At 46.1% G+C, this 24,034-nt stretch overlaps 3 protein-coding genes across 18 annotated transcripts; 1 reads left to right on the plus strand and 2 right to left on the minus strand.

The window, feature by feature from the left end:
• The first annotated feature begins 93 nt into the window (after nt 1–93).
• On the plus strand, nt 94–16,795 carry LOC133168191 (post-GPI attachment to proteins factor 2-like). Of its 14 annotated transcripts, none has more exons than XM_061299546.1 (15): nt 298–808; nt 6,450–6,546; nt 10,953–11,121; nt 11,947–12,196; nt 12,496–12,602; nt 12,667–12,790; nt 12,947–13,027; nt 13,807–13,860; nt 14,041–14,115; nt 14,205–14,259; nt 14,410–14,999; nt 15,112–15,221; nt 15,300–15,404; nt 15,482–15,640; nt 16,716–16,795. In XM_061299546.1, the coding sequence occupies exons 1-11, from the start codon at nt 628–630 to the stop codon at nt 14,495–14,497; spliced, it is 1,281 nt and encodes a 426-aa protein (XP_061155530.1). In that variant the 5' UTR covers nt 298–627; the 3' UTR covers nt 14,498–14,999; nt 15,112–15,221; nt 15,300–15,404; nt 15,482–15,640; nt 16,716–16,795. The 14 variants fall into 14 exon arrangements, with proteins under 14 accessions (XP_061155534.1, XP_061155533.1, XP_061155532.1 ...); XM_061299553.1 differs by having other exon boundaries at nt 305–808; nt 14,468–14,999; XM_061299552.1 differs by having other exon boundaries at nt 332–808; nt 12,682–12,790.
• Nucleotides 7,010–8,768, minus strand: timd4 (T cell immunoglobulin and mucin domain containing 4). The gene is made up of 4 exons (XM_061299569.1): nt 8,342–8,768; nt 8,094–8,176; nt 7,462–7,749; nt 7,010–7,206 (listed from the first exon to the last, which is right to left on the minus strand). Exons 1-3 carry the CDS (start codon nt 8,766–8,768, stop codon nt 7,603–7,605), a joined length of 657 nt encoding a protein of 218 aa, XP_061155553.1. The 3' UTR covers nt 7,010–7,206; nt 7,462–7,602.
• LOC133168196 (rho-related GTP-binding protein RhoG-like) lies at nt 14,860–22,825 on the minus strand. 3 transcript variants are annotated; one of them, XM_061299570.1, is made up of 5 exons: nt 22,623–22,825; nt 17,089–17,146; nt 16,789–16,929; nt 15,448–15,618; nt 14,860–15,383 (listed from the first exon to the last, which is right to left on the minus strand). In XM_061299570.1, exons 3-5 carry the CDS (start codon nt 16,915–16,917, stop codon nt 15,108–15,110), a joined length of 576 nt encoding a protein of 191 aa, XP_061155554.1. In that variant the 5' UTR covers nt 16,918–16,929; nt 17,089–17,146; nt 22,623–22,825; the 3' UTR covers nt 14,860–15,107. The 3 variants fall into 3 exon arrangements, with proteins under 3 accessions (XP_061155554.1, XP_061155557.1, XP_061155555.1); XM_061299573.1 differs by lacking the exon at nt 22,623–22,825 and adding an exon at nt 17,704–18,304; XM_061299571.1 differs by lacking the exon at nt 17,089–17,146.
• Nucleotides 22,826–24,034: the final 1,209 nt, after the last annotated feature.

Below are 24,034 nucleotides of genomic sequence, written 5' to 3' on the forward strand. Positions count from 1 at the left end.
CGTAAGGGAGGCGTTCTCCTAGATGTAGGCCAAATTTGAGTTGTTGACGTGTCCCGTCACTTCCGGTCATGGCGGTTGGCAATAGTTTAGCTACAGCATCGCCGTCAGATATATATGATTACATTTTGGTTTATATAAATGTGTGTCTATAGTAGCCCACAAAATGGGTGAAAATCTGGTAGTTAGTGTTATTTGGCATTTGCAAGAGGAAAAAAAAGAAAAAGAGATCATACCCGGAAGGCAACTGGCAGACTAACAGGAAAATCCCGGCTTTGCCTATATATGGGCTTCCGTCTCGCCTTATTTGTCAAACTACGTCACGACAGGAGTCTATAAAGGATCAGCCTCAAGAAGGAATCCTGTCGGATCTCATGTTTAAAACTCACCGTGCGCAACAAGTGTAAACACCGACCGGAACAAGTACTGTCATCCCCTCAGTTACACAAAATAGTCGCCGTATCCATTCACCGGGACTCATTGGGATCCTGGACCAGACCTAAACTCGTGTTGGCTTCTTCCGAGGGTCCGAGCCCCGATAAGAAGCAAAAGCGGTTCCCCCACGCGGTCCCCGGGCAGCAGTGGAGTGCTGGTGTCTCGGACCACCAGCAGCGGTCAAACCCCAGAGAGATGGCCGCGACCAAAGCGGAGCTCCTCCTCTCGGCCCTGCAGATCTCCGAGCCGCTGGCCGTCTTCCCGACCGTCCTGTCCCCGCTGGAAGGCTACCCAAAGCTGGAGGATCTGCAACTGCTTCTGCAGAACACCGCCGAGGGCGGAGGTCTGCTGAGCGGTGAAATCGGGGACTACGGAGGTGGGTGGTTCCATTTGTTCAATTTGTCTGACACAATGTCATATTTGCCCTTAAAAATTGAATAATAATAATAATAATAATAATAATAATAATAATAATAATAATAATAATAATAATAATAATAATAATAATAATAATAAGGCTCGGTGGGGCACTTGGGTAGCACGTCCGCCTCACAGTTAGGAGGGTGCGGGTTTGATTCCACCTCCGGCCCTCCCTGTGTGGAGTTTGCATGTTCTCCCCGCCCGCGTGGGTTTTCTCCGGGCACTCCGGTTTCCTCCCACATCCCCAAAACATGCTTGGTAGGCCGATTGAACACTCCAAATTGTCCCTAGGTGTCAGTGCGAGTGCAAATGGTTTTTGGCTCTGTGTGCCCTGCGATTGGCTGGCAACCAGTTCAGGGTGTCCCCCGCCTACTGCCCGATGACGGCTGGGATAGGCTCCAGCACGCCGGCGACCCCAGTGGGGACTAAGCGGTACAGAAAATGGATGGATGGATAATAATAATAATAATAATAATAATACCCAAACGAAATGTCTAAAAACAAACATTTTTAAAGTTAAAATGCAATTAGATTATTGAATTTAAACGTTGTAACCATGCAACCGAACTGCGATTGTTTTGTACACCGCTAGAGAAAGCCCTGGCGCATGCCACACTTTGTAAATCACTGTCTTTCGATTCAGGCTGCTATACTAATTTTACAAGCATAAAAAGATAATTCACAGATTCTGGAGGGGCAACCTATGGTTATTAAACAAGGACTCAGTGGGGGAAATATATATGTTTATTTATATTCAACAAAAAAGACAAATAATTACACCTTTACTTAAAAGCAAGCAACATTGTCTTCAAATTGTCTGAATGCAAAGTGCCTTTGACATGATAAGAGTTAGCATTGGTAGTCAAGAAACCGATATTGTACTCACAGTCGTACCTTATGTTAAATAGCACACTTATACAAATGTTTGGGCACTGTGTAAATTCTTCGTTTTTGACAGTTGATTTTATATTTCAGCAAACTTCTACCTGGTTGAATAAAATCAACTTTTTTTATAGATCCAATATGAAGATGTTTTATGGGCTGTTCGTGGCAGGGGTTGACTGTATCCTCATTGTAATGGCCTCACATGCAGAAAGGGGAACCACAGTTGTGATGCTTTTTCCTCAACTGTTCACTGCGAAGAGCAGGGGTGGGCAAACTTTTTGACTCGCGGGCCGAACTGGGTTCTAAATTTGGACCGGAGGGCCGGACAAGGAGCAGATGGACGTAGGCGTTGTGTGAAGTCATATAAGCGACCTGTAAAGGTCATTGCATAAAAGATCTTGGCCTTTAGTAGGTAGTAAAGCATGGATATTCCAAACAATTTTTTTGAAAACAAATGCATTTATTAACAGCATTAAAAAAATAATAATTCACTAAAAAACTGCTATCAGTGATTCTCATAAAATACGACACTGTTATTATGAATAACAATCTCCATCACTTCAGTGCCTGCAGGTCAGATTAATGAAAGATGTTTATCTTATGAGATCACATCAAACGGCAAACATTCTGACCAAATATATCATCTTGAAGAATCGGTGAAAGCATACATCCAAATAAAGTAATCAAAACAGCAACACGGTGAGGGGTATCTGAAAATCAGAGCAGAGTTTTAACTCGCAAACACCTGGTAACAGAGGTGAGGAAACGGGAAACACCTCCTTAAAGTAAGCCTTAAGAACTTTACAGGTTAAGATTAGTCGCAAATAGGTGGTGCATCAATGTCCTTGAGCATCCTGCATTGTTTGAAAATGAGAATGGTCGCTAGTTTCAATCCCTGCTATGTGTACAAATCATATTCAAAATGCATTTTTTTACAATAAACTTGAGAGCCTCCCGTTCATTTTCAGTGGGAACAGTGTTGTTGGTCTCCCTTTTTTGCTAGTGCGTCATAGTCTGGAGTAAAATTTGTTGTGGCAATTCTTAGGCGAGATCCGAGGTGTTGGTCCGTTTACCTTGATCTGTGACGGGTTGATGTTGATGTGGCTGAACGTCACGTCGCGTACGTCGAGCCAAATCGTCCACTCTTTTTTAACATTCGGCACTCACTTCTTTTTTTCGGGCCACTCATTTTAATGGAAGGATTCCAGGGGAAGGTTTGTGGGTGGCTTTAGCGCAAAACTGCATCTGAAAGCTCAGCGCGCGAATTATAAGAATGCTGACGTCAAAGCCCACGCTCTAAATTCGAGACTGATACGAATAGAGCGAGAGTGCGCCAAGTCCGTACTACGGAGTACGTACACGCACTTGTGAGTGTGCACCGAGCTTTCTGACACGGCTTCCGGTAGTAAATGCGCAGGCGAGCGCTTCGCCATCTACTGGGAAGACGCAGTCATTGCAGGCAAAATGACCAAAAAAAAAAAGTTTAATAATACAATTTGTTCAGGGTTGGCGGGCCGGATTAAACGGTCCCGTGGGCCGGATGTGGCCCGCGGGCCGTAGTTTGCCCACACCTGGCGAAGAGTAACGAGCACACTCGTGCTGGAGCTTCTGGCGTCGTCTCGCCAACTCCAGTGTTGTGATATTCTCTCATGTGTTTCAGACCTTCTGTCAGAACTGGCCGATCTGCAGAACCACCCCCCACTGACCCCTCGCGTCCCCTCTTTGGCATACAGCGGCCGTTTCACCTTCGAGCCGTCATCCACGACCGGCGGCGGGGGCAACATGTGGCCAGAGCCTCTCCTTAGCATCTTTAGCAGTTTGGTCAGCGTCGCGGCTCCTTCGGCTCCCTCCTCCTCTCCGTCCGTGACGCCGACGCCTGGCCAGCCGAGGTTCAGCTGCGTCTCCACCGATGTCGGCTCCATCTTCTCAGTGGCGCCGACGGTTACCACCGCCGCTATGGACCCTCAGCCGGCCCCCTACCTGTCGCAGGGGCCGCCTCCAGCCTACCCCGCTCAGAGGCTTCCCGTGCTCCCAGACTACATCCTGCCACAATCGCAGGACGCCCAGCTCTCAAAGCGGGAGCGGAAGGCCGCCATGTCGCAAGGTGGGAATCCCCCACAGCCGCCACTCACGCCACTCTCCACCATCAAGGCCTTTTCCTCCTCACAACTCCCCGACCAGCCCCTTGCCACCTGCAGGCGGAGGATTGTGGGCAAAGCGTCCACTCAGGAGCGTCCCTATATGTGCCCGGCGAACGATTGCGAGCGCCGCTTCTCCCGCTCGGATGAGCTGACCCGCCACGTGCGCGTGCACACGGGCCAGAAACCCTTCCAGTGCCGTATCTGCATGCGCAGCTTCAGCCGCAGCGACCACCTGACCACTCACATTCGCACCCACACAGGCGAGAAACCCTTCGCTTGTGCCGAGTGCGGACGTAAGTTCGCCCGGAGCGATGAGCGCAAGCGCCACACCAAGATCCACCAGAGGCACCGGGACCGGACGCCCGTCGCTGGGCCTCCCGTCATCGCCTCGCCTCCCGCCATCGCCGCACCTCCCTCCTCCTCCTCGGCTTGCTCCTCCTCCTACTCCTCACCTGCTTGCGGCTCCTCCTCGCCCGCACCATCCATGTTTGAGCCGAGCTCCTTCCCCAAGCACTACTCCTCCCCCAGTGGTTCTTCGCCCCTCCAATCGGACCGACTGCCCAGCACGGCTTCGCTCCATGACATGTGCTCGTCGGGAAGTCGGCCCTCCCTCTGATGGTTCCATATCTTCACTGAGCACAAACGTCGAGAGGGAAACCTCAGAGCTGAAAGCAGCAGCCAACGGGCCCTTGTGCATTAGTTTGCAGACTTCAAATGACCATCAAAGTCTTCCTCTGCAGTTCGGTGGCCGTATCTAGCCAAACTTGGCTTCTTGAGACTTTATAATGCGACTCCAGCAAATTTCGTGACTTGGTCGAACTGCTATCTGGGGCAATTTCTTCCCCCCCAAGTCTTCCAGGGCTGCTGCTAAATTTGGGACAGTTGCGTTTGGGACCTCTAAAATGCAGACATTTTCATCAGAATGCGCTTTCTGCTTTGTTGAATCCCTCAAAAATATTTTGAATGAGAAACACGATTCCATGAGATAGAACAATTGCAAACCTATAACACTGACTAAAAGCCCCATTAAAGGAATGCCCCTGGTCTAACACACTTTGTCAAATCAAGGTAAATATACTGTATGTGTATAATATATATACAGGAGGGGTGTAAATCGCGGGTTTTGTCACGATACGATATCATATCGATACAAAGAATCACGATACGATATTTGCCGATATCTTAAAGCCTGCTGTGATTCATTCACGATACATCACGATATAGTGCTCTACGATCGATATAGAACAATATCCTGATTTATAACAATTCATACGCAAAATCAACAAGGTACTGCAAACTCTTTATTTAGGAAATTACAAGAGTATTGTAGTATACAAAGTGCTTATTTTAACACTGAACTTTATCAAATTCCTATATTTTTTCTCATATAAGTAAGTAAAGAAAAACGAATATTCTTTCTTTTTTTGTAATACCATTAACTTTAAAGTGCATTACTGAACTATTTAATTACAAAACAAAAGTAAGTATAATGAATGTAGTAAACATTACACCTTGACCATATGTTCTAATCCAGGGGTGGGCAAACTACGGCCCGCGGGCCACATCCGGCCCACGGGACCGTTTAATCCGGCCCGCCAACCCTGAACAAATTGTATTATTAAACTTTTTTTTTTTTTGGTCATTTTGCCTGCAATGACTGCGTTTTCCCAGTAGATGGCGAAGCGCTCGCCTGCGCATTTACTACCGGAAGCCGTGTCAGAAAGCTCGGTGCACACTCACAAGTGCGTGTACGTACTCCGTAGTACGGACTTGGCGCACTCTCGCTCTATTCGTATCAGTCCCGAATTTAGAGCGTGGGTTTTGACGACAGCATTCTCATAATTCGCGCGCTGAGCTTTCAGATGCAGTTTTGCGCTAAAGCCACCCACAAACCTTCCCCTGGAATCCTTCCATTAAAATGAGTGGCCCGAAAAAAAGAAGTGAGTGCCGAATGTTAAAAAAGAGTGGACAATTTGGCTCGACGTACGCGACGTGACGTTCAGCCACATCAACATCAACCCGTCACAGATCAAGGTAAACGGACCAACACCTCGGATCTCGCCTAAGAATTGCCACAACAAATTTTACTCCAGACTATGACGCACTAGCAAAAAAGGGAGACCAACAACACTGTTCCCACTGAAAATGAACGGGAGGCTCTCAAGTTTATTGTAAAAAAATGCATTTTGAATATGATTTGTACACATAGCAGGGATTGAAACTAGCGACCATTCTCATTTTCAAACAATGCTGGATGCTCAAGGACATTGATGCACCACCTATTTGCGACTAATCTTAACCTGTAAAGTTCTTAAGGCTTACTTTAAGGAGGTGTTTCCCGTTTCCTCACCTCTGTTACCAGGTGTTTGCGAGTTAAAACTCTGCTCTGATTTTCAGATACCCCTCACCGTGTTGCTGTTTTGATTACTTTATTTGGATGTATGCTTTCACCGATTCTTCAAGATGATATATTTGGTCAGAATGTTTGCCGTTTGATGTGATCTCATAAGATAAACATCTTTCATTAATCCAGTGCTTCTCAATTATTTTCTGTTACGCCCCCCCCCCTAGCAAGAAGACCGGACCACGGACCGGTAGTTGGGGACCACTACTCTACACAGTTCTACAAGAGAAGCGGGGAAGAAAGATCCGTTCAAACGTCACTGATGTATGTTTTTACTGAAAAGAATTGGCACCACTCACGCAAATGCACTCCATCTGGAATAGCGAGTCCATATTTTCCCAGATAGAAAACTAATTTCTGTGTGTATGTGAGGAGGTGACGTGCATTGAAGTTTGTCCTCCTGAGGCGAACGACAATATACACGAAACATACACACCGAGTTCCGGACTTGAAGGCAATGAACTGCAGGCTGTCATCTTAATGAAGACGCTGAGCACACAAGCTGAACAAATGTGAGCCATCGTCACTTATGATGATCATGCCTTGTAGGTTTCTCTAAAATGTCCTTTTAAAAAAAATATTTGTAGTGTTAAAGTTGTTAAGCAAGTTGCATCCTCGAAACATGAATCTATCGTTCTCATCTTTTTCAAACCTGATGTCGAATTTAAAACCAGCAGCATCTCAGCAAAAGTACCTTCATTCACAGTTTAAGAACAAGAACCACATCATTTGGTCGACGCAATTACAAATAAAAAGAAAAAAAAGTCATAAATCAGATTGTCAAAACACGATGGAGAAAGTTGTTAAATTTCAGTCCAGTTGACCTGACGTGGTTGAATCTAGTCAAGAGTGTAGATATTCTCTTGAACTGGTCTTCTCAACCTGATCTCGTAGATGATGTGAGGTGGTTCCTCGCTTGAAAAACTGGAAGAGAGAATTATACCATGATCAAGGTCTCTTCAAACTACTTTCCATTTGTGGTCAATTTTCATTTTCGACCAAAATGAATCAAAACCCTTAAACGGCGGCCTCATTTGAGCAAATGATGGCTTGCGGGAATACCCGTAGCAAACAGGATTAATCTGCTATTCCCAATATGTGAAAAGGCTCTCGTCAAGATATTTGGCCTTGAAAATACTCAGTTGAATAGAGAGAGTTTGAAAAGAACGACGTGCTCACCAGCCGCGCCTTAACACCGCCGCGGAAGAACCACCTGTACGAGAAAGCGAGAGAGAGTGAGTGAGGGAGAGTGCAAGAGAGTGTGTGAGGAAGAAAGAGTGTGAGAGTGATTGACAACGACAACATTCCAGTTGACAGACTTCATATTAATGCCGGCAATGAGGACGAAGACGTACGCTTGAAGGCCAGGTACAAAAAAATGGCCGCCAGCGTTGTCAGCACGCTGAGGGAGAGCAACAGGACAGGAACGTTGATGTGAAGGGAGAGTGACGCAGCGGGCTTGACCGCCTGAAAGACAACAAGTTTGACTTGTAAGCTACTCAAGTCCATCTTAGCCTTAACTTAGCTACTTAACTTAGCTCGAGTTAAGCTAACACCTTTTCCTAACTGGCTGTGTGCTTTATCTGCCGGAGCAAGTTACTTTTGGGAAAAACTACTTTCCGTATCTATTTGGTTTAACTGGCTGCAAAGTATCTAAGCTAGCTACTGATCAATTTTAGAAAGCTAGTTTTGTGTTTGGAACAAATTCCTTGATCTAACAATCTTCGCCGAGCTGTTTGACTTATCCACCGTTTCTGTTCGAAAGAATGCTTCGTATTGGTTTTCAAAACGCAATATGTCATGTTACTCACAGTGATTGTGGTGGAGTGCAGCTTTGTCGAGTTCCCCTTGACAAGGTCCAGCTGAGGCGACAGAGGCAGCGTGTTCCCATTAACTGCCAAGACAAAGCGATTAAGAGTTATCAAATAGATCAAGACACTTATTTCAACGATGAACTGCCAATTGGACTGATTCCATCAAAATCCACTTTGGTCTCCCGCAAGGTTTTGTACTATCCCTATTATTATTTTGCAAGATGTGTCGTTGAGGATTGTCTGACCTCCAGAAGTCGTCGACGCCTCTGTGACTTGTATTGTTGTGCTTGTTGTTGTTGTTGTTGCGCTTGTTGTTGTAGGACTGTTGATTGAAGCTGACAGGGATACAAACCAAACAAAGCAAGACAGCGCTGCAGGTAAAGCGGTCCCGGGGTCCGGCATGTTTTCTGTGTCTGCCTGCTGCTCGAAATAAATGAGCAAACTGATGCGTTTGAGCAACGAACCTTTGACCACCCGCAGGTTCATGATCACCTTCTTGTCATTGAACAGCCCGTCAATGTCCACCCTGCAGCAGTACGGCCCGCTGTCGCTCCGCCTCACGTCAGCGATGTCCAAGTCCATTTGTCCTTCCAGGATGTCTCCCGTCAGCCGGTAGCGCTCATCCGCCTGCGGCGGGGTCACAAGCGCTTTGACGATACCGCCGGGCTCCATGTAAAAGTGCCTCAGGCCTTCACCTTGAAGATGACACCGTTCTCGTCGGTCTGGATTAGGGTGTTGCTGCACCAGAGGGTTCCGCAGCCCCGGCCCCAGCACACCCGACTCAGGCCGAATCGCTTCACCGAGTACTGGCAGGACAGTGAGCCCACGCCGCCTTCGCTTACTTTGTAACAGCAAATGGGAACAATGGCACCTGCTATGAGATGCAAACGTGAATTTAGGAGACAATACGCTGCCGGATTACTCTTCGGATATTGACTGATGGATGAAAACATCCAGCCATCCATTTTCTAAAGCACTTGTCCCAAGCGCACTGACCACTGCTCTGCTGCTATGCATGCAAAAAAAAAAAGTTCCTACCCCAATGAGTAAGGCAACGTCCCGATGCCATGGAGACAAAGAGTTTCTTCAAATCTTATCACTTCATGCCTTTGTTGATGTCGACAGCGATGAATCTCATGATTTTGACATCTCACCTGAGAGAAGGAGGAACACGGTGACAAAGGTCTGAGGAGTTAGACCGTGGCGAGGCGACGTGAAGGTCATCATGATGTTTGACTGTGTGCTCATTGTCAGACCACTCTTACACTGACCCAATGACAGAGGTCTGAGCGTGTGTGTGTGAGTGCGTGTGTGTATGCGTGTGTGGGCGGTTGGGTGTTACAATCATAAAGACTTCATTGATTCGTGCTGAATGTTAGCTGTGTGTTTTGCACTCGCAGATTTATGGTTAGAAAATGGCAATTATAATTTGCGCATTTTCGGGTTCTGTTTGGGTGATTACGTTTGTCTTATTTATCCAAAAAATATAGTGGGATGGCAACAAGTGATTGAAGGTTAAAAGTATATTTCCTCATTGTAATAATTTTATTTCCCTCCAACCAGAATCAAACAGATTTTGGTTGTACCTTACTGTCGATAAAGGAAAACAAAAAGTGAAGGAACTGATGGAAGGAAATGAGGCATACAAAAGGACTTTGTTTCGCTCTCTCTCACACATACGCTGACACCCAATGGTCAATTGTGTGAGGGATGTCACAAACTACTCCATTATTCGTGTCAAATATCCCCCTTTCACTTTTCTTTCTTGAATAACGCAGAGGCATTTTGATGTGATGAACTAAATGACGACGACTACAGATGATTTTTTGGGGGAATGCAAGATTTTAGAAAGGTGGTCATGTAACCTGGGAACAAAGTAGTTTGAAAGTTTTAGGTCTCGCTAACGGCCTCCAGTTTTGACGGCTCTAATTGACTTCTTTTTTTTTCCAAAAGCTGTACCATTTTAAACTGCTTTCCGTGCAGTGTCATGCATCTATTGTAAAGCGTTTTGGAACTTTTAATAGTTAATGTGTGTTTATTGTGAAAGGAGTTCAATACATCCGTTACTTTGCTTGTATTACATCTTCAACCCGGAATTGATTCTTAGTGACACTGTTTAGAATCGTAACTTTCGACACCCGGTAGCGGAATAGTGTTGAACTATTCATTGATAGTCAAGTAGCCACAAAAGCTGAGCAGGCGTCCAAAAATGTTGTGAATGCTATTTTAAATTGGATGTTACAACTACATTTCGTATAGGGGATAGCTCTTCTTCGAAGCCACGTTAGCTGCAGAGCTAACCAGAGCTAACAGGGCTTTCAGTCGGGGGCTAAACGCAGTGGAATGACCTGAGAAAACAAGCCAAGAGAGCAGTAAAGGTTTGACATTTCAATGTGTGTGTTTTTTTACGCTCTGTAGTGATGCGAGACCACAGCTAGTCACGTCACGGAAAGGTGCATTATGGCACACGATGACCAAATCATTGTAGCTCATTACACAGATGACCGGATTAGGCATGTAAAGAACGACGAACACTGATGTCATTTAACAGTTTGCTCTTGTGGCCTTGTCGACTTCAATTAACGCTTATTCTATGTAAAAATACATTTGAAGGCAGTCTAATCGTATGAAGTTAGTTAAAAAACACACAAAAAAAATGTATGTTGGAAATATGAGAGGGACGTGGTGGTCAAAAGAGAACATAGGAATATGCACTGTGCCATTTTTATGCTAACTAGGGGTCGAGCCCTGACTACAGTGACTTCCGGTGCAAGAGCAGAGCCCGAACTGGGGGTTGGATGAGTGTGAGAGTGCGCTTAAAACGTGAGCCGCTTTCTGTCTTCTTCCACTATTCAGGATGCTCCACCTGCCATACAACAGCGTGGACCGGGATCGCCCCCTCTTCCAACTTCGCTTCACCATCTTTGTCACAGGGATGCTTCTTCTTCCTGTGACGGGCCTCATTGTGTCCCTCTTCATTTCTATCGTATACCACTTTGAAGATGCCAACTACACACATTGTCATGTAAGTCCCCGCCAAAGCCACCGCCGGTCCCGTTGTGTGCTGAGTAGGGGTGTAACGATTCATCGATACACAGCGATTAATCGATATAATGCTCTACGATTTATTGGCATCGATGCTAAACGTAAACATCGATTTATATCGCCGTGTTTGGCCTCGGACATCAGACGCGACTTTATTTTGAAATCCAGTTCATTGTTGCTTGCTTCCTCTTTCCGGCAGCAGTGCGCGGCATTGTTGTGTTGTGAGCAGAGCAGGCACGTGAAAGGGGAGTCGACAACTAGTACGCAGCTCCTGGGCTGGTGCTATGGCTAGTGTCCAAAAAGACGAGGAAATTTGCTCCCCTTTAGACTTCAAGTCATTCGTTTGGAAGCACTTTGGATTCCAAAGAAAAGATGGCTCAACAGACAAGACACGTGCAGTTTGTAAATCCTGCCATGCGGTGATCAAATATTCAGGGACCACAAATCTCGCCGCACATTTAAAGAAAAAACACGACATCAAAGTTCAGTGTCAAAATAAGCACATTGTATACTACAATACTCTTGTAATTTCCTAAATAAAGAGTTTGCAGTCCCTTGTTGATTTTGCGTATGAATTGTTATAAATCAGAATATTGTTCTATATTTTTTATTTAAAAAAAATATATATATCGATCGTAGAGCACTATATCATGATATATCGTGAATGAATCGCAGCAGGCTTTAAGATATCGGCAAATATCGTATCGTAGTTATTTGTATCGATATATCGTATCGTGACAAAACCCGCGATTTACACCCCTAGTGCTGAGTGTTCCCCGAACTGTTAACCGTTGACTCGTTTCAGGTGTCCAACTACCTCCCATCGATCAGCGCCGCCATCAGTCGCGTGCCAGAGCTCTACATCTGGCGCTTCTGCATTGGAATGCATTCGGCGCCGCGCTTCCTGTTGGCCGCCACCTATTTCAATTTCTACCGCGGCCGTTTCGCCAGCAAGCTTCCAGAGCTGCTCCTGAGCTGGCTGGCGCTGGCGTGCAACCTGACTGAAAACTGCGCCCTCCTGCTGCTCACCTATGTGGCGTCCACAGAGATCTACAGTGAGCAAAATATCTTTTAGCACACACGCACGATAAATAGCTTAAATTCAGTGCGAAAAGGCCTGAAGGTGCTCGATTAACAGGATGATTAATGATTTTTTGTTTTTAACTCCTGTTGTTCAAAGTGCATCCCTGGTGTTATGCACTTCTTCCGCTTACAGCCTCGGAGCAGAATCGAAAAGCGCAGCTTTTGTCGCGACTTTTCAGACTTCTTTAGGACTGCTGAATTCCTGATGAAAGACAACCCCCCCCACACACACACAGTGTGTGTGCATTACGTCTGGATTTTCTCTCTGCAGCTGTTCACAAAGGGGGCTTCCTCACATTCATTGTGAGCTCACAACTCTACATGCTGATCTCGTGCAGGTTGTGGTACGTGATCAAGAGTCACTGTGTGAACAAACAGGTACGTTTTCCTCAATAAGGGGGAGCGGCGTCTTTCTTCCATGCTTTGGCGATGAGCCAAGTAGTTGTTTCCTTGCCAGGAGATGATTTCGTACAAGTGGAAGGTGCACCTTCTCCTCTGCAACTTGGGCTGCTGTGTGGTTGCCGCCTACTTCTTCAGACGCCACAACAAGCACTGCGAGGCCGGAGGTGAGCCTAGCCACTCTGGCTTTTCAAGACGTGGGCCAAACTTGTATGTTTGACGGTGCTGTCGCGCAATATTGGCAAACGTCACTTTTCAAAGCCTAGCGTGGCAGAAAGCGAGCAATTGCGACATCTTGTCATTGTGTGATTCTCTGTCCCCAGTCTACACGCTGTTTGCTCTCTTCGAGTACCTAGTGGTGTTCTCCAACATGGCCTTCCACACTACGTCGATCTTGGACTTTGGTAAAGAATCTGTAATGGTGACCGTGCTGCCCGAAGACAAACGATACTGACAACTATGGAACCCACTTTACAACTGCACACCCAAAAACATCATCGCAAGTTGCGTCTTTAGTTTAGTTGACATGTATAGCAACAATTTTGACTTAAAATTAGCCAAGGAGGCATTCGCAGTGAGTGTGCGGATAAGCTGAGGCGCTAATAGCTAGCCCGAGCCAACTGAAAATTAAGGATGTTGCCCAGTGAATCTGATACGATATATAATGACACTATGAAGTATTTCAAGCCAAGCTCGGTGGCTGTGTTTTTATACGCGGTCTGTGTCCATGCTACCAAGGTGCTTTTCATTGCAGCAACAGCTCGAGCTAAATGTGGGTCTAACTCAGTGCTTCTCAAATAGTGGGGCGCGCCCCCCTTGGGGGGCGCAGTGCTATACCTGGGGGGGCGCGTGTGACCCTGGGGAACAGGCTTTTTTTTTGGCAGTACTAGAATAAAGTGTAATTGCGCCTTTACTACAGCAGGGGGCAGTGGCGCTCTCATTGTTACTTCTGTCACGTTTGCGACAGTGCAACATTTTACGACTTACAAGACAAGTTAGGATAGTCACGGTGGGGAGGGGGGGGCGCGAATAGTTTTCTTCTTGCTAGGGGGGGGGCGTAACAGAAAATAATTGAGAAGCACTGGTCTAACTCATCCTCGCACCAACGAGGACACGATAATGACTTTGCTTCTTTGTTGTCTTCTTGTTGTTGTTGACTCTCCATGGCTTTGTATTGGCTCAGAGGGCAAGATACGGATAGAGGGAGAGGAAAACGAGAAAAGGCAAGAGGAAACAGGTGAGAACAATCAGGAGACCATGACAAGCAAGAACGTTTATTGAACCTTTAAAATCTGCTCTGGCCCACCACACATGGACGGGCAGCTTCTAGTGTAGGACATTCGGAGGCCTCGTTTGTTTGATGTCTTCTTTTGAAGGTTTTTAACGACTCCCTTACGAAACATTGAAATACTTAAAGAAGGAGATAGTTGCACGGAGAGAGCAGGATGGAGAGACGAGGGACACGCAGGGTGCAAGACCTGGAAAGAGGCAGGTGAGAAATAGGCAGCGGTTGTTTGTAAATCTGTCCAAAAAGAACAAATGATATCCACATTCCATTTCATGGATGCTTTTGTCGCAAAGGGAGAAGAGAAGAGAAGAGCAGGCAAAGTTTTGAAGGTAGCGGCAGACCAGAGAGGTACACAGTATTGAAAGCCTTTTTTAATCTGTATGTTTTGATGAAAACGATATTCCCATATCAGTAAAAAAAAAAAAAAAAATCATGCTTTTCAAGTTTGCTGTTGACTTCCCCATTTGTAGCAATCGGTTGCATATTTTACATGTACAGGCTCTGGCACACTCGCGACCCTCACCTTTGGAAAACATCTTTTACTCATTTCACACAGCTCGGCAATTGCTTTTGGGATTTATTGTGAACCTTAAAGAGGGACGGAAACCCTGCGTGATGATCAAATCAACATTTATTATCAGGGGCATTCTCAGCTTGATTAGTATGGCAGGTCGTAACTTCCGCTAACGACGCCTCGTGAGCAAGACGAAGAAAGAGTCTGCTGTGAGGAAGAGGAAGCGCTGGCTGCCCCGCCTCCGAGGAGTTGCCGCGTGAAGGACGGAGGAGAATTCACCCCATCTCCACTCTCCGATGGCCTCTGCCGGATAGCTTCTGATTTTTGCCCTATCCGAGAGACTCTATTTGATGTGGCACCAAGAACATTTCATTTAAACTTCATTTAGACTTTGATGACATTTTCTTCACATTTTTCACCCTCTTTGTGGCCGATTTCTTTTTTTTTTTTTTTTTTTTCCTCTCGCCATTTTTTTCAATGGGGGCTTTACTGTTGTAAACTTCTTTTCAACCTCCCCACCTGGAACTTAGAATCAAAAAGCTGCTTTTAGACAGTTGTGCTCCCATCACTGGAGGTGAGTAAGATCCCCCTTTAAAAAAAAAAAAATTATCACATTTTTTAAAAGATCAAATCAACTCTCAAGCTCGACTGAGCCCTGTTTTTTTCTTTCTTTGTTTTGTTCTCAGAGCAGGGCACAAAGCTTCTTGGTGACGGCAGGCTCTGGGTTGAGGAAGGCCCTGACGGCCTCAGCGAACACGTCCTTGATGCCGTCCTGGTTGAGGGCGGAGCACTCCAGGTAGCGCACGGCTTGGATCTGGCGAGCCAGCGTGACACCCTGGTGATGAGTGACGGGTGCCTGATCCTGCTCCTTCAGCTTCCTCTGGGTGTCGGCGTTGTTTCGGAGGTCGCTCTTGGTGCCCACCAGGATGACGGGCACGCCAGGACAGTGGTGTGACACCTAAGGAAGCGGCGAGACGAGGTAAAAGCAAGAGCTTCCAATCATAACGGACGGGACTTCTCACCTCGGGGTGCCATTTGTGTTTGACATTCTCATAGGAGGCTGGGCTTGAGATGGAGAAGCAAATGATGAAGATGTTGGTCTGCGGGTAAGACAACGTCCTCAGGCGGTCGTACTCCTCCTGGCCCGCCGTGTCCCACAGGTTTAGGCTGATGATCCTGCCATCCACTGTCACCTGAATGCACCGCCAGTACACAGTGAGTACAGTGGTGCTTTAAGTTTAATTCTTTTCAGAAAAAAAACACTCAGGAAATTGCTCTTTATTAAAACTCAACGGGATGTAAATACCGTTTTTTTCCGTGTATAGTGCGCAAAATTTAACGAATTTATTGTCCTAAAATCTGGGGTGCGCATTATACATGGGTACAAAAATTGTTTAATTTTTTTTTTTTAAATTTCTTTTTTTTTTTTTTTTTTTTTTAGAAAACAAAACCAACAACAGGACTGACCGACAAAGTCGTGGAACAAAAAGACAGGGTGACATTACCAAAGACAGGAACAGAAAGCAAACAGACATCATGACAGTAACATGCAATGATCCGACGGTGAGCGAGGGGCAGACAGGACTTAAATACAAAACACGTTACATCGATTGAGGTGACACAGGAAGAGAGGGGCGACGCGAACAGAAACTATGGCAACCTAGACACATAGCAAAACTGGGGACGAGACGTGACAAATGTCCCTCGAAATGAAACTTGAAATCACCAAGTTTTGGTTTCCAAGGGTGTTTTTATTCCTCTTCAACGTCTCTCCCATACAGAGCCGCCTTTTTCACGTCCGCACGCCTCTTTCCCGTGCGCACACGGAGCGCGGTGGTGCGTTTATGGGCAGTCGGAGAAATCAACGGCAACAAAAGAAATTACATCCAGCCTAGTTAAGACCATACCAAAGACTATAAAAATGGGACCCATTGCCTCCCTGCGTGTGTGACGATCATTGGGACTAGAAAAAAAAAAAAAAAATTCATAAAAATTGGGTGCGTATTATACATGGGTACAGGCTTTTTTCCAGCATCAGCATGCCATTTTTAGGGTGCGTATTATACATGGGGGCGCACTATACACGGAAAAAAACGGTAACACATCTTGCTCCAGTATTTGTGCTCAACGATCCGGCGCCTAAATAGTTTTCAAACGGTGACTCTCAATGCTAACTCTTAGCATGTCAATGGCGTTTTCCTTGGTAAGCTAGCGGGCATTTCTTAAGGCAATGTTTTTCAAACATAAGGAAACGTATCATTCTCTTTTGTATGTTTGCTTTGGTATTCAGCTTGAGCCGCGAGTGCTGTGAAGCCGCTGGAATCCTGGCGAGACATTTCTATCCATCTGTGACAATGAAGCACCTGGCTGCTGTAGTTGTCAAAAACGGTGGGGATGTACTCTTTGGGAAAGGCTCCAGTGGTGTAGGAGATGAGGAGGCAGGTCTTCCCCACGGCGCCATCGCCCACCACCACGCACTTGACTGTCTGCATGATCGCACCAATCTGCAACACACACACGGGAGCCCCACTCCGGTTTGGTTTTCTATTGTCTAGAAAGCCGCATTCAAGTACAGACATTTGAAAAACCAGATGAGTGGAGGCCCTAGCTCCAAAAGTCGAGAATTACAAGTTAACAATTTAGACCCTTAAGACGTACTTTACCTTCAGCCCGTTTGCATTCAATTAATTGTCCAGAGACTCATGTCCCATCGTCTCGCTCCTGAGAAAAGATGAGTTTGTCAGTCAATGAAAAAAAGTTATGATGCAAAAAAGCTAATCAAAGTCAAAGTCAGCTTTATTGTCAATCTCTTCACATGTCAAGACACACAAAGAAACCGAAATTACGTTTTCTCTATCCCACGGTGACGAGACATATTACACGATAGACATACAAGTAAACAACACCATATAAAAACAAGAAGACACAAACAATAAATAATGAGAATGATGAATAAATAATAAATAAACAGATAACACAATAAAATAGAGGAACAAAACGGAGCCAGTGTGCATACAGCAGACAGTAAGCGTAGCGCAAAAGTACAGGATGCTACGCAGAAAGGGGAAGCGAGTTCAGGATCCTAACAGCCTGGAGTATGAAGCTGTTGAGTCTGGTGGTGCGGGAGCGCAGGCTCCTATACCTCTTCCCAGAGGGCAGAAGCTCAAACAAAGAGTGAGCGGGGTGACTCACATCACTCACAATCGTGGTCGCCTTGCGGGTGAGATGGGAGATGTAAATGTCTTTCAAGGAGGGGAGTGAAGCACCAATAATCTTACCAGCCGTGTTCACTATGCGCTGCAGGGCCTTCAAGTTGTAGTCAGTGCAGCCGCCACCCCAAACAGCAATACAGCTGGAGAGGATGCTCTCAATGGTGCCACGGTAAAATGTAGTCATGACGGCCGGAGGAGCGCTCGCTCGCCTGAGTTTCCGCAGGAAGTACAGGCGGCGCTGGGCCTTCTTCGCCAGTAATGCGGTGTTGGTGGACCAGGAGAAATCCTCACTGATGTGCACCCCCAGGAACCTGGCGCTCCTCACTCTCTCCACCACAGCACCGTCGATGGTCAGCGGCAGGTGTTGGGTGTGACCCAGAAGTCAACAACCTCCTTGGTCTTGTCTACGTGCAGCAGGAGGTTGTTGTCCCTGCACCACGTGGTCAGAAGGTCAACCTCCAGCCTGTACTGAGTCGTCTCCCTCGGTGATGAGACCCATCAGAGTCGTGTCGTCAGCAAACTTCACTATGTGGTTGTCGCTGTGGGTTGCAATGCAGTCATGCGTCAGGAGGGTGAAGAGTAGCGGACTGAGCACGCAGCCTTGGGGGGCCCCTGTGCTCAGCGTGATGCTGGCGGAGATCTTGTCGCCAACACGTACCACCTGTGGCCTCTGACAGAGGAAGTCCAGTAGCCAGTTGCAGAGATAGGTACTGAGGCCCAGCTTGTCAAATTTGCTGATGAGACGTTGTGGCACAATGGTGTTGAAGGCAGAACTGAAGTCCACAAACAGCAATCTCACATACGAGTCCCTTCTCTCCAGGTGGGTGAGGGCCGAGTGGAGAGCAGAGCAGATGGCATCCTCAGAGGACCGTTTGGCTCGGTACGCAAACTGGAAAGGGGTCTATCGTGGAGGGGGAGAACGGATCAGATGTGCTCCATGACAAGCCGCTCAAAGCACTTCATGATGATGGGTGTAAGTGCCACGGGGCGATAGTCATTGAAGCAGGACGGAGCAGGTTTCTTCGGCACAGGTACAATGGTGGCAGCTTTGAAACACGACGGGACGATGGCCTGCTGCAGGGAAGTGTTAAAGATGTCTGTGAAGACATCCGTCAGCTCACCAGCGCAGTCCTTCAGCGCTCGACCCGGGATGTTGTCAGGGTCCGCCGCCTTACGGCTGTTGATAGCGGCAAGCGACCTCCTCACGCTGTCGGCGGAGAGGCACAGGGGCAGCTCGTGTGAAGGGGGAGTGGCCTTCAGCGGGCAAGTGCTGTTCTGAGCAAAGAAGCGGTTCAGGTCATTGAGCAGACGGACGTCCCCATCACAGCTCTGCGGTGCAGGCTTGTAGTCCGTGATGGTCTGAATGCCCTGCCAAAGGCTCCGTGCGTCCCTGCTGTCCTTGAAGTGGGCGGTAATTTTGCAAGAGAACGCCCTCTTTGCTTCTTTGATGCCCCGGGACAGGTCGGCCCTCGCAGTCCTCAAGCCAGCCTCATCCCCCGCTCTAAAGGCTTTGTCCGTGGCCCTCAACAGCCTGAAGACAGCCCCCGTCAGCCATGGCTTCCGGTTAGCCCGAGTGACGATGGATTTTGAGTGAGTCACATCACCAATGCACTTCCTGATGTAGAAGGAAACAGAGTCAGTATACTCCTCAATGTCTATCCGATCGTCGCAAGTGGCAGCCCTCCTAAACATGTCCCAGTCAGTAGAGCCAAAGCAGTCACGAAGCGCATCAGAGGCACCCTCAGGCCACACCCGTACTCGCTTTCAAACCGGTCTGGATGCTCTCACCATTTGTCTGTATGCGGGCAAAAGCATAACAGTGATATGGTCAGAAAGGCCAAGATGGGGGAGGGGGGCGGCTTTGAAAGCTCCTTTATGCGAAGAGTAGACCAGGTCCAGGAAGCTGTCGCCACGTGTAGAAAAACTAACATGCTGGTGAAGCCTCGGAAAAACAGACTTCAGATTAGCATGATTAAAATCCCCAGCGAAGATGGTGAAACCATCAATATAATGGTACCTTGAGATACAAGTAACACGACATGTTTGTTGGAAATAGTATCGAGATCCTCGCGCTTGGGTCTCCGCGTAGTTGCCGTGCAGAAAAAGTGATCATGTTATTCCAGTGACCGCGGCGCCATAGAATGAAATACAAAGTATGAGAATGCGGTTCAGTCCAGACTCCAGGGATGTGACCCCGTCCTCGTCACCGGTGGCCAGCCAATCCCAGGGTGCGCTCATCGACCTATGGACAACGTGGCGTCAAGACTCGCAGCGGACAGTGGAAGAAAGGTGTCGAAATGTCATGTTGAAACCAAACGTTAAACCCCAAAAGAAGGAACCTTTTCTGAAGCAAAAAACTTGTGGCGCTCTCGTGTTGAAACCAAGAACGCACGTTTGGAATTACTGAAATGGCCCCTGCAGAGGAACAAAGTTTCCGCAACAATTTGCATGGAACATGGCGACCTACTAACAGCAGATTGGCTTCAAAACAGCAAGCAGTAAACAGGCCTGACAAATGGTTGAACAGAGGAAAGGGGAAGTATTGTGAATTTGACAGAAAGAAGGGCGAATATCAGTCAAGTGCTGCAGTTCCAAGTCACCGCTGAGCAAGTTCGCAAATAGATAAGTCACGCGTGGGAAGTTTCTTTGGTTTGATCTTGACGTGCTAAGTAATCCTGTGTCGTGAAACCGCACTAGAAATGGTCGACAATATTATCAACGCTTCTTTCACATGCTTTTCAACTGAATTCACATTCCAACCAAAATCCGTGAGTGTGCCAAAGATGACAGATTAGTCATCTCGCTAACAATCGTGCGACTCATAAACCTTCCAACAAGAGAGGAACTAATGTGTGTGCACGCGCGCGCGCTGAAAATGAAGTTGGAAGGGGTCTGCGGCTGGGGGAGCGGCCGCAGAGGCGTAGCCGAGCCGGGGCGGCGCCCCGGTTGAAAAAAATCTAGCTTTTTCGATTCTTCATTTTCATGCCGTTTTTTTCTTTCGGTCTTGCGCGAATGTGCTTGCGCTATTCTATGTGCGCGATGTTATCAACGCGATGTTATCCATTCACCGTTTGCCTCCCAGACCCGGATGTTGTTTTAGCGATCAGCGAACGGCGTGGGTGATGTTCGATTTTTTTTTTTTCCTGTGGGTGCGCGCCCCCACTGGAAAAATTCCTGGCTACGCCTCTGAGCGGCCGCCCTGTTGCTCGCCCCGTTGGATCCTGGGGTTTCGTGCGCGCCGTTACTACTTCCAACAGCAGTCGCGGCAGCATCCAGAATGAAACGTGACCAAGTGTTTGTTGAGCAATTGTTAAAAAAAAATATATATATGTATATATATATATATATATTAGGGGTGTAACGATTCATCGATACACATCGATTAATCGATATAATGCTCTACGATTTATTGGCATCGATGCTAAACGTAAACATCGATTTATATCGCCGTGTTTGACCTCGGACATTAGACGCGACTTTATTTTGAAATCCAGTTCATTGTTGCTTGCTTCCTCTTTCCGGCAGCAGTGCGTGGCGTTGTTGTGTTGTGAGCAGAGCAGGCACGTGAAAGGGGAGTCGACAACTAGTACGCAGCTCCTGGGCTGGTGCTATGGCTAGTGTCCAAAAAGACGAGGAAATTTGCTCCCCTTTAGGCTTCAAGTCATTCGTTTGGAAGCACTTTGGATTCCAAACAAAAGTTGGCTCAACGGACAAGACACGTGCAGTTTGTAAATCCTGCCATGCGGTGATCAAATATTCAGGGACCACAGGTAATTGGGACCACAAATCTCGCCGCACATTTAAAGAAAAAACACATCATCACAGTTCAGTGTTAAAATACAGTTTTTTTCCGTGTATAGTGCGCAAAATTTAACTAATTTATTGTCCTAAAATCTGGGGTGCGCATTATACATGGGTACAAAATTTTTTTAATTTTTTTAAAAATCTTTTTTCTTTTTTTTTTTTTAAGTCCCAATGATCGTCACACACGCAGGGAGGCAATGGGTCCCATTTTTATAGTCTTTGGTATGGTCTTAACTAGGCTATACAATATCCTGATTTATAACAATTCATACGCAAAATCAACAAGGTACTGCAAACTCTTTATTTAGGAAATTACAAGAGTATTGCAGTATACAAAGTGCTTATTTTAACACTGAACTTTGATGTCGTGTTTTTTCTTTAAATGTGCGGCGAGATTTGTGCTCCCTGAATATTTGATCACCGCATGGCAGGATTTACAAACTGTACGTGTCTTGTCCGTTGAGCCATATTTTCTTTGGAATCCAAAGTGCTTCCAAACGAATGACTCGAAGCCTGAAGGGGAGCAAATTTCCTCGTCTTTTTGGACACTAGCCATAGCACCAGCCCAGGAGCCGCGTACTAGTTGTCGACTCCCCTTTCACGTGCCTGCTCTGCTCACAACACAACGCCGCGCACTGCTCCCTGCTCCCGGAAAGAGGAAGCAAGCAACAATGAACTGGATTTCAAAATAAAGTCGCGTCTAATGTCCGAGGTCAAACACGGTGATATAAATCGATGTTTACGTTTAGCATCGATGCCAATAAATCGTAGAGCATTATATCGATTAATCGATGTGTATCGATGTATCGTTACACCCCTAATCAAAACATTTCATGGATCAACATGATAGTATTCAATTTAAATGATAAAACTAGGAGATGAAAGTGCCATATATAGTTGCGTGAATGTTTCAATGAGACTGGAATTGAGAATTTACGTATGTTTTTGGGCGAAATCGCACTTGAATCTGTTTGACATGTTTACCGCTTGACTGTTCCTCATTTCTTTTGTGTGGCCAGGGCAAACGACGAAGTGCGCAATATTGTGCCATGAATCCCCATGATCGTCTTTATTTGAGTCGAGCAGCCTAAGGATCATATCAAACTGTCAAGTTAACGTTTGCCTCTGCTGTCAATGTCATGACATGAGAGGCACACACGCAGAATGAAAAGGCTTCTCACCCGTCCGAAGTCGTGTCCGATTATACCCGCTCTTTCCCCTCACTCCGACTCGCTCGAATGGTTGCGTGAGTGTGGACGGGTGGAGCGTGAAAGCAGCGGCAGGAAGAGGAAGTTTACTGTTGTTCGCTCCGTGTTGTGTGCGCGTTTGGACTGCTATTCTTTTCTCTGGTGACGAACTTGAGCAGCCCACTTTGGGACTCGAGTCCGTTGTCACTTAGTATTCGAAAACAGTTTGAAAAAAATGCTACTGGACTTTACTCAGCTATTGATTCTTTTGTGTGTCACTAGAGGGTGCCGGTGTAACACGCAATACATTAATCCCTCGTTTATCGTGCATAATTTGTTCCAAAAACCACCCGCGATTAGTGAAATCGGCGAAGTACGGTCACCCTCTCATCTGTACATTTTTTTTGTCAATAAATGTATATGAAACTAAGTGCATATTTTATTATTAGAACATTAGATAATTGTTTAAAACATGTGAATAATACATCAATAGTATAAATAACAGAAATGTTTATGTAAATATTGAAAATATAAAAATATGTGTGTGCGTATAACATGTTAAGAAGTACTGGGCAGGCTAACGAGTTAGCGGAAAGATGCCAATTCGCGATTGTGCTAACACGCGAAAACGGACCTCTAAAGGAATGTAAACGAACATTTTGAGGAATACTACGTTGTCTTAAAGGTTAGAAACATGTGATCGTTCATTTCTCTTGTTAGGCGACCCACTTACATCATCAATGACCCCTGGATCAATGTAACCGGCATATGTACACGAAAGTAGAACAGGAAGTGGTATCGCCTGAAAACGGCCTTCAAAATGAATTGAATTCCTTTATTGTCACGTTAACGTAGTGTTAACTGTGAAAATTAATTAGGCAGCTCCACATGGCAGTTCATGCATATATATATATATATATTAGGGGTGTAAATCGCGGGTTTTGTCACGATACGATATAATATCGATACGAAGAACTACGATACAATATTTGCCGATATCTTAAAGCCTGCTGCGATTCATTCACGATATATCGCGATATAGTGCTCTACGATCGATTTTTTTTTTTTTTTTTTTTTTTTTTTAATAAAAAATATAGATCAATATCCTGATTTATAACAATTCATACGCAAAATCAACATGGTACTGCAAACTCTTTATTTAGGAAATTACAAGAGTATTGTAGTATACAAATTGCTTACTTTAACACTGAACTTTGATGTCGTGTTTTTTCTTTAAACGTGCGGCGAGATTTGTGCTCACTGAATATTTGATCACCGCATGGCAGGATTTACAAACTGCACGTGTCTTGTCCCTTGAGCCATCTTTTCTTTGGAATCCAAAGTGCTTCCAAACGAATGACTTGAAGCCTAAAGGGGAGCAAATTTCCTCGTCTTTTTGGACACTA

Source organism: Syngnathus typhle, linkage group LG15, assembly GCF_033458585.1.
Source record: "Syngnathus typhle isolate RoL2023-S1 ecotype Sweden linkage group LG15, RoL_Styp_1.0, whole genome shotgun sequence".
Taxonomy (NCBI): domain Eukaryota; kingdom Metazoa; phylum Chordata; class Actinopteri; order Syngnathiformes; family Syngnathidae; genus Syngnathus; species Syngnathus typhle.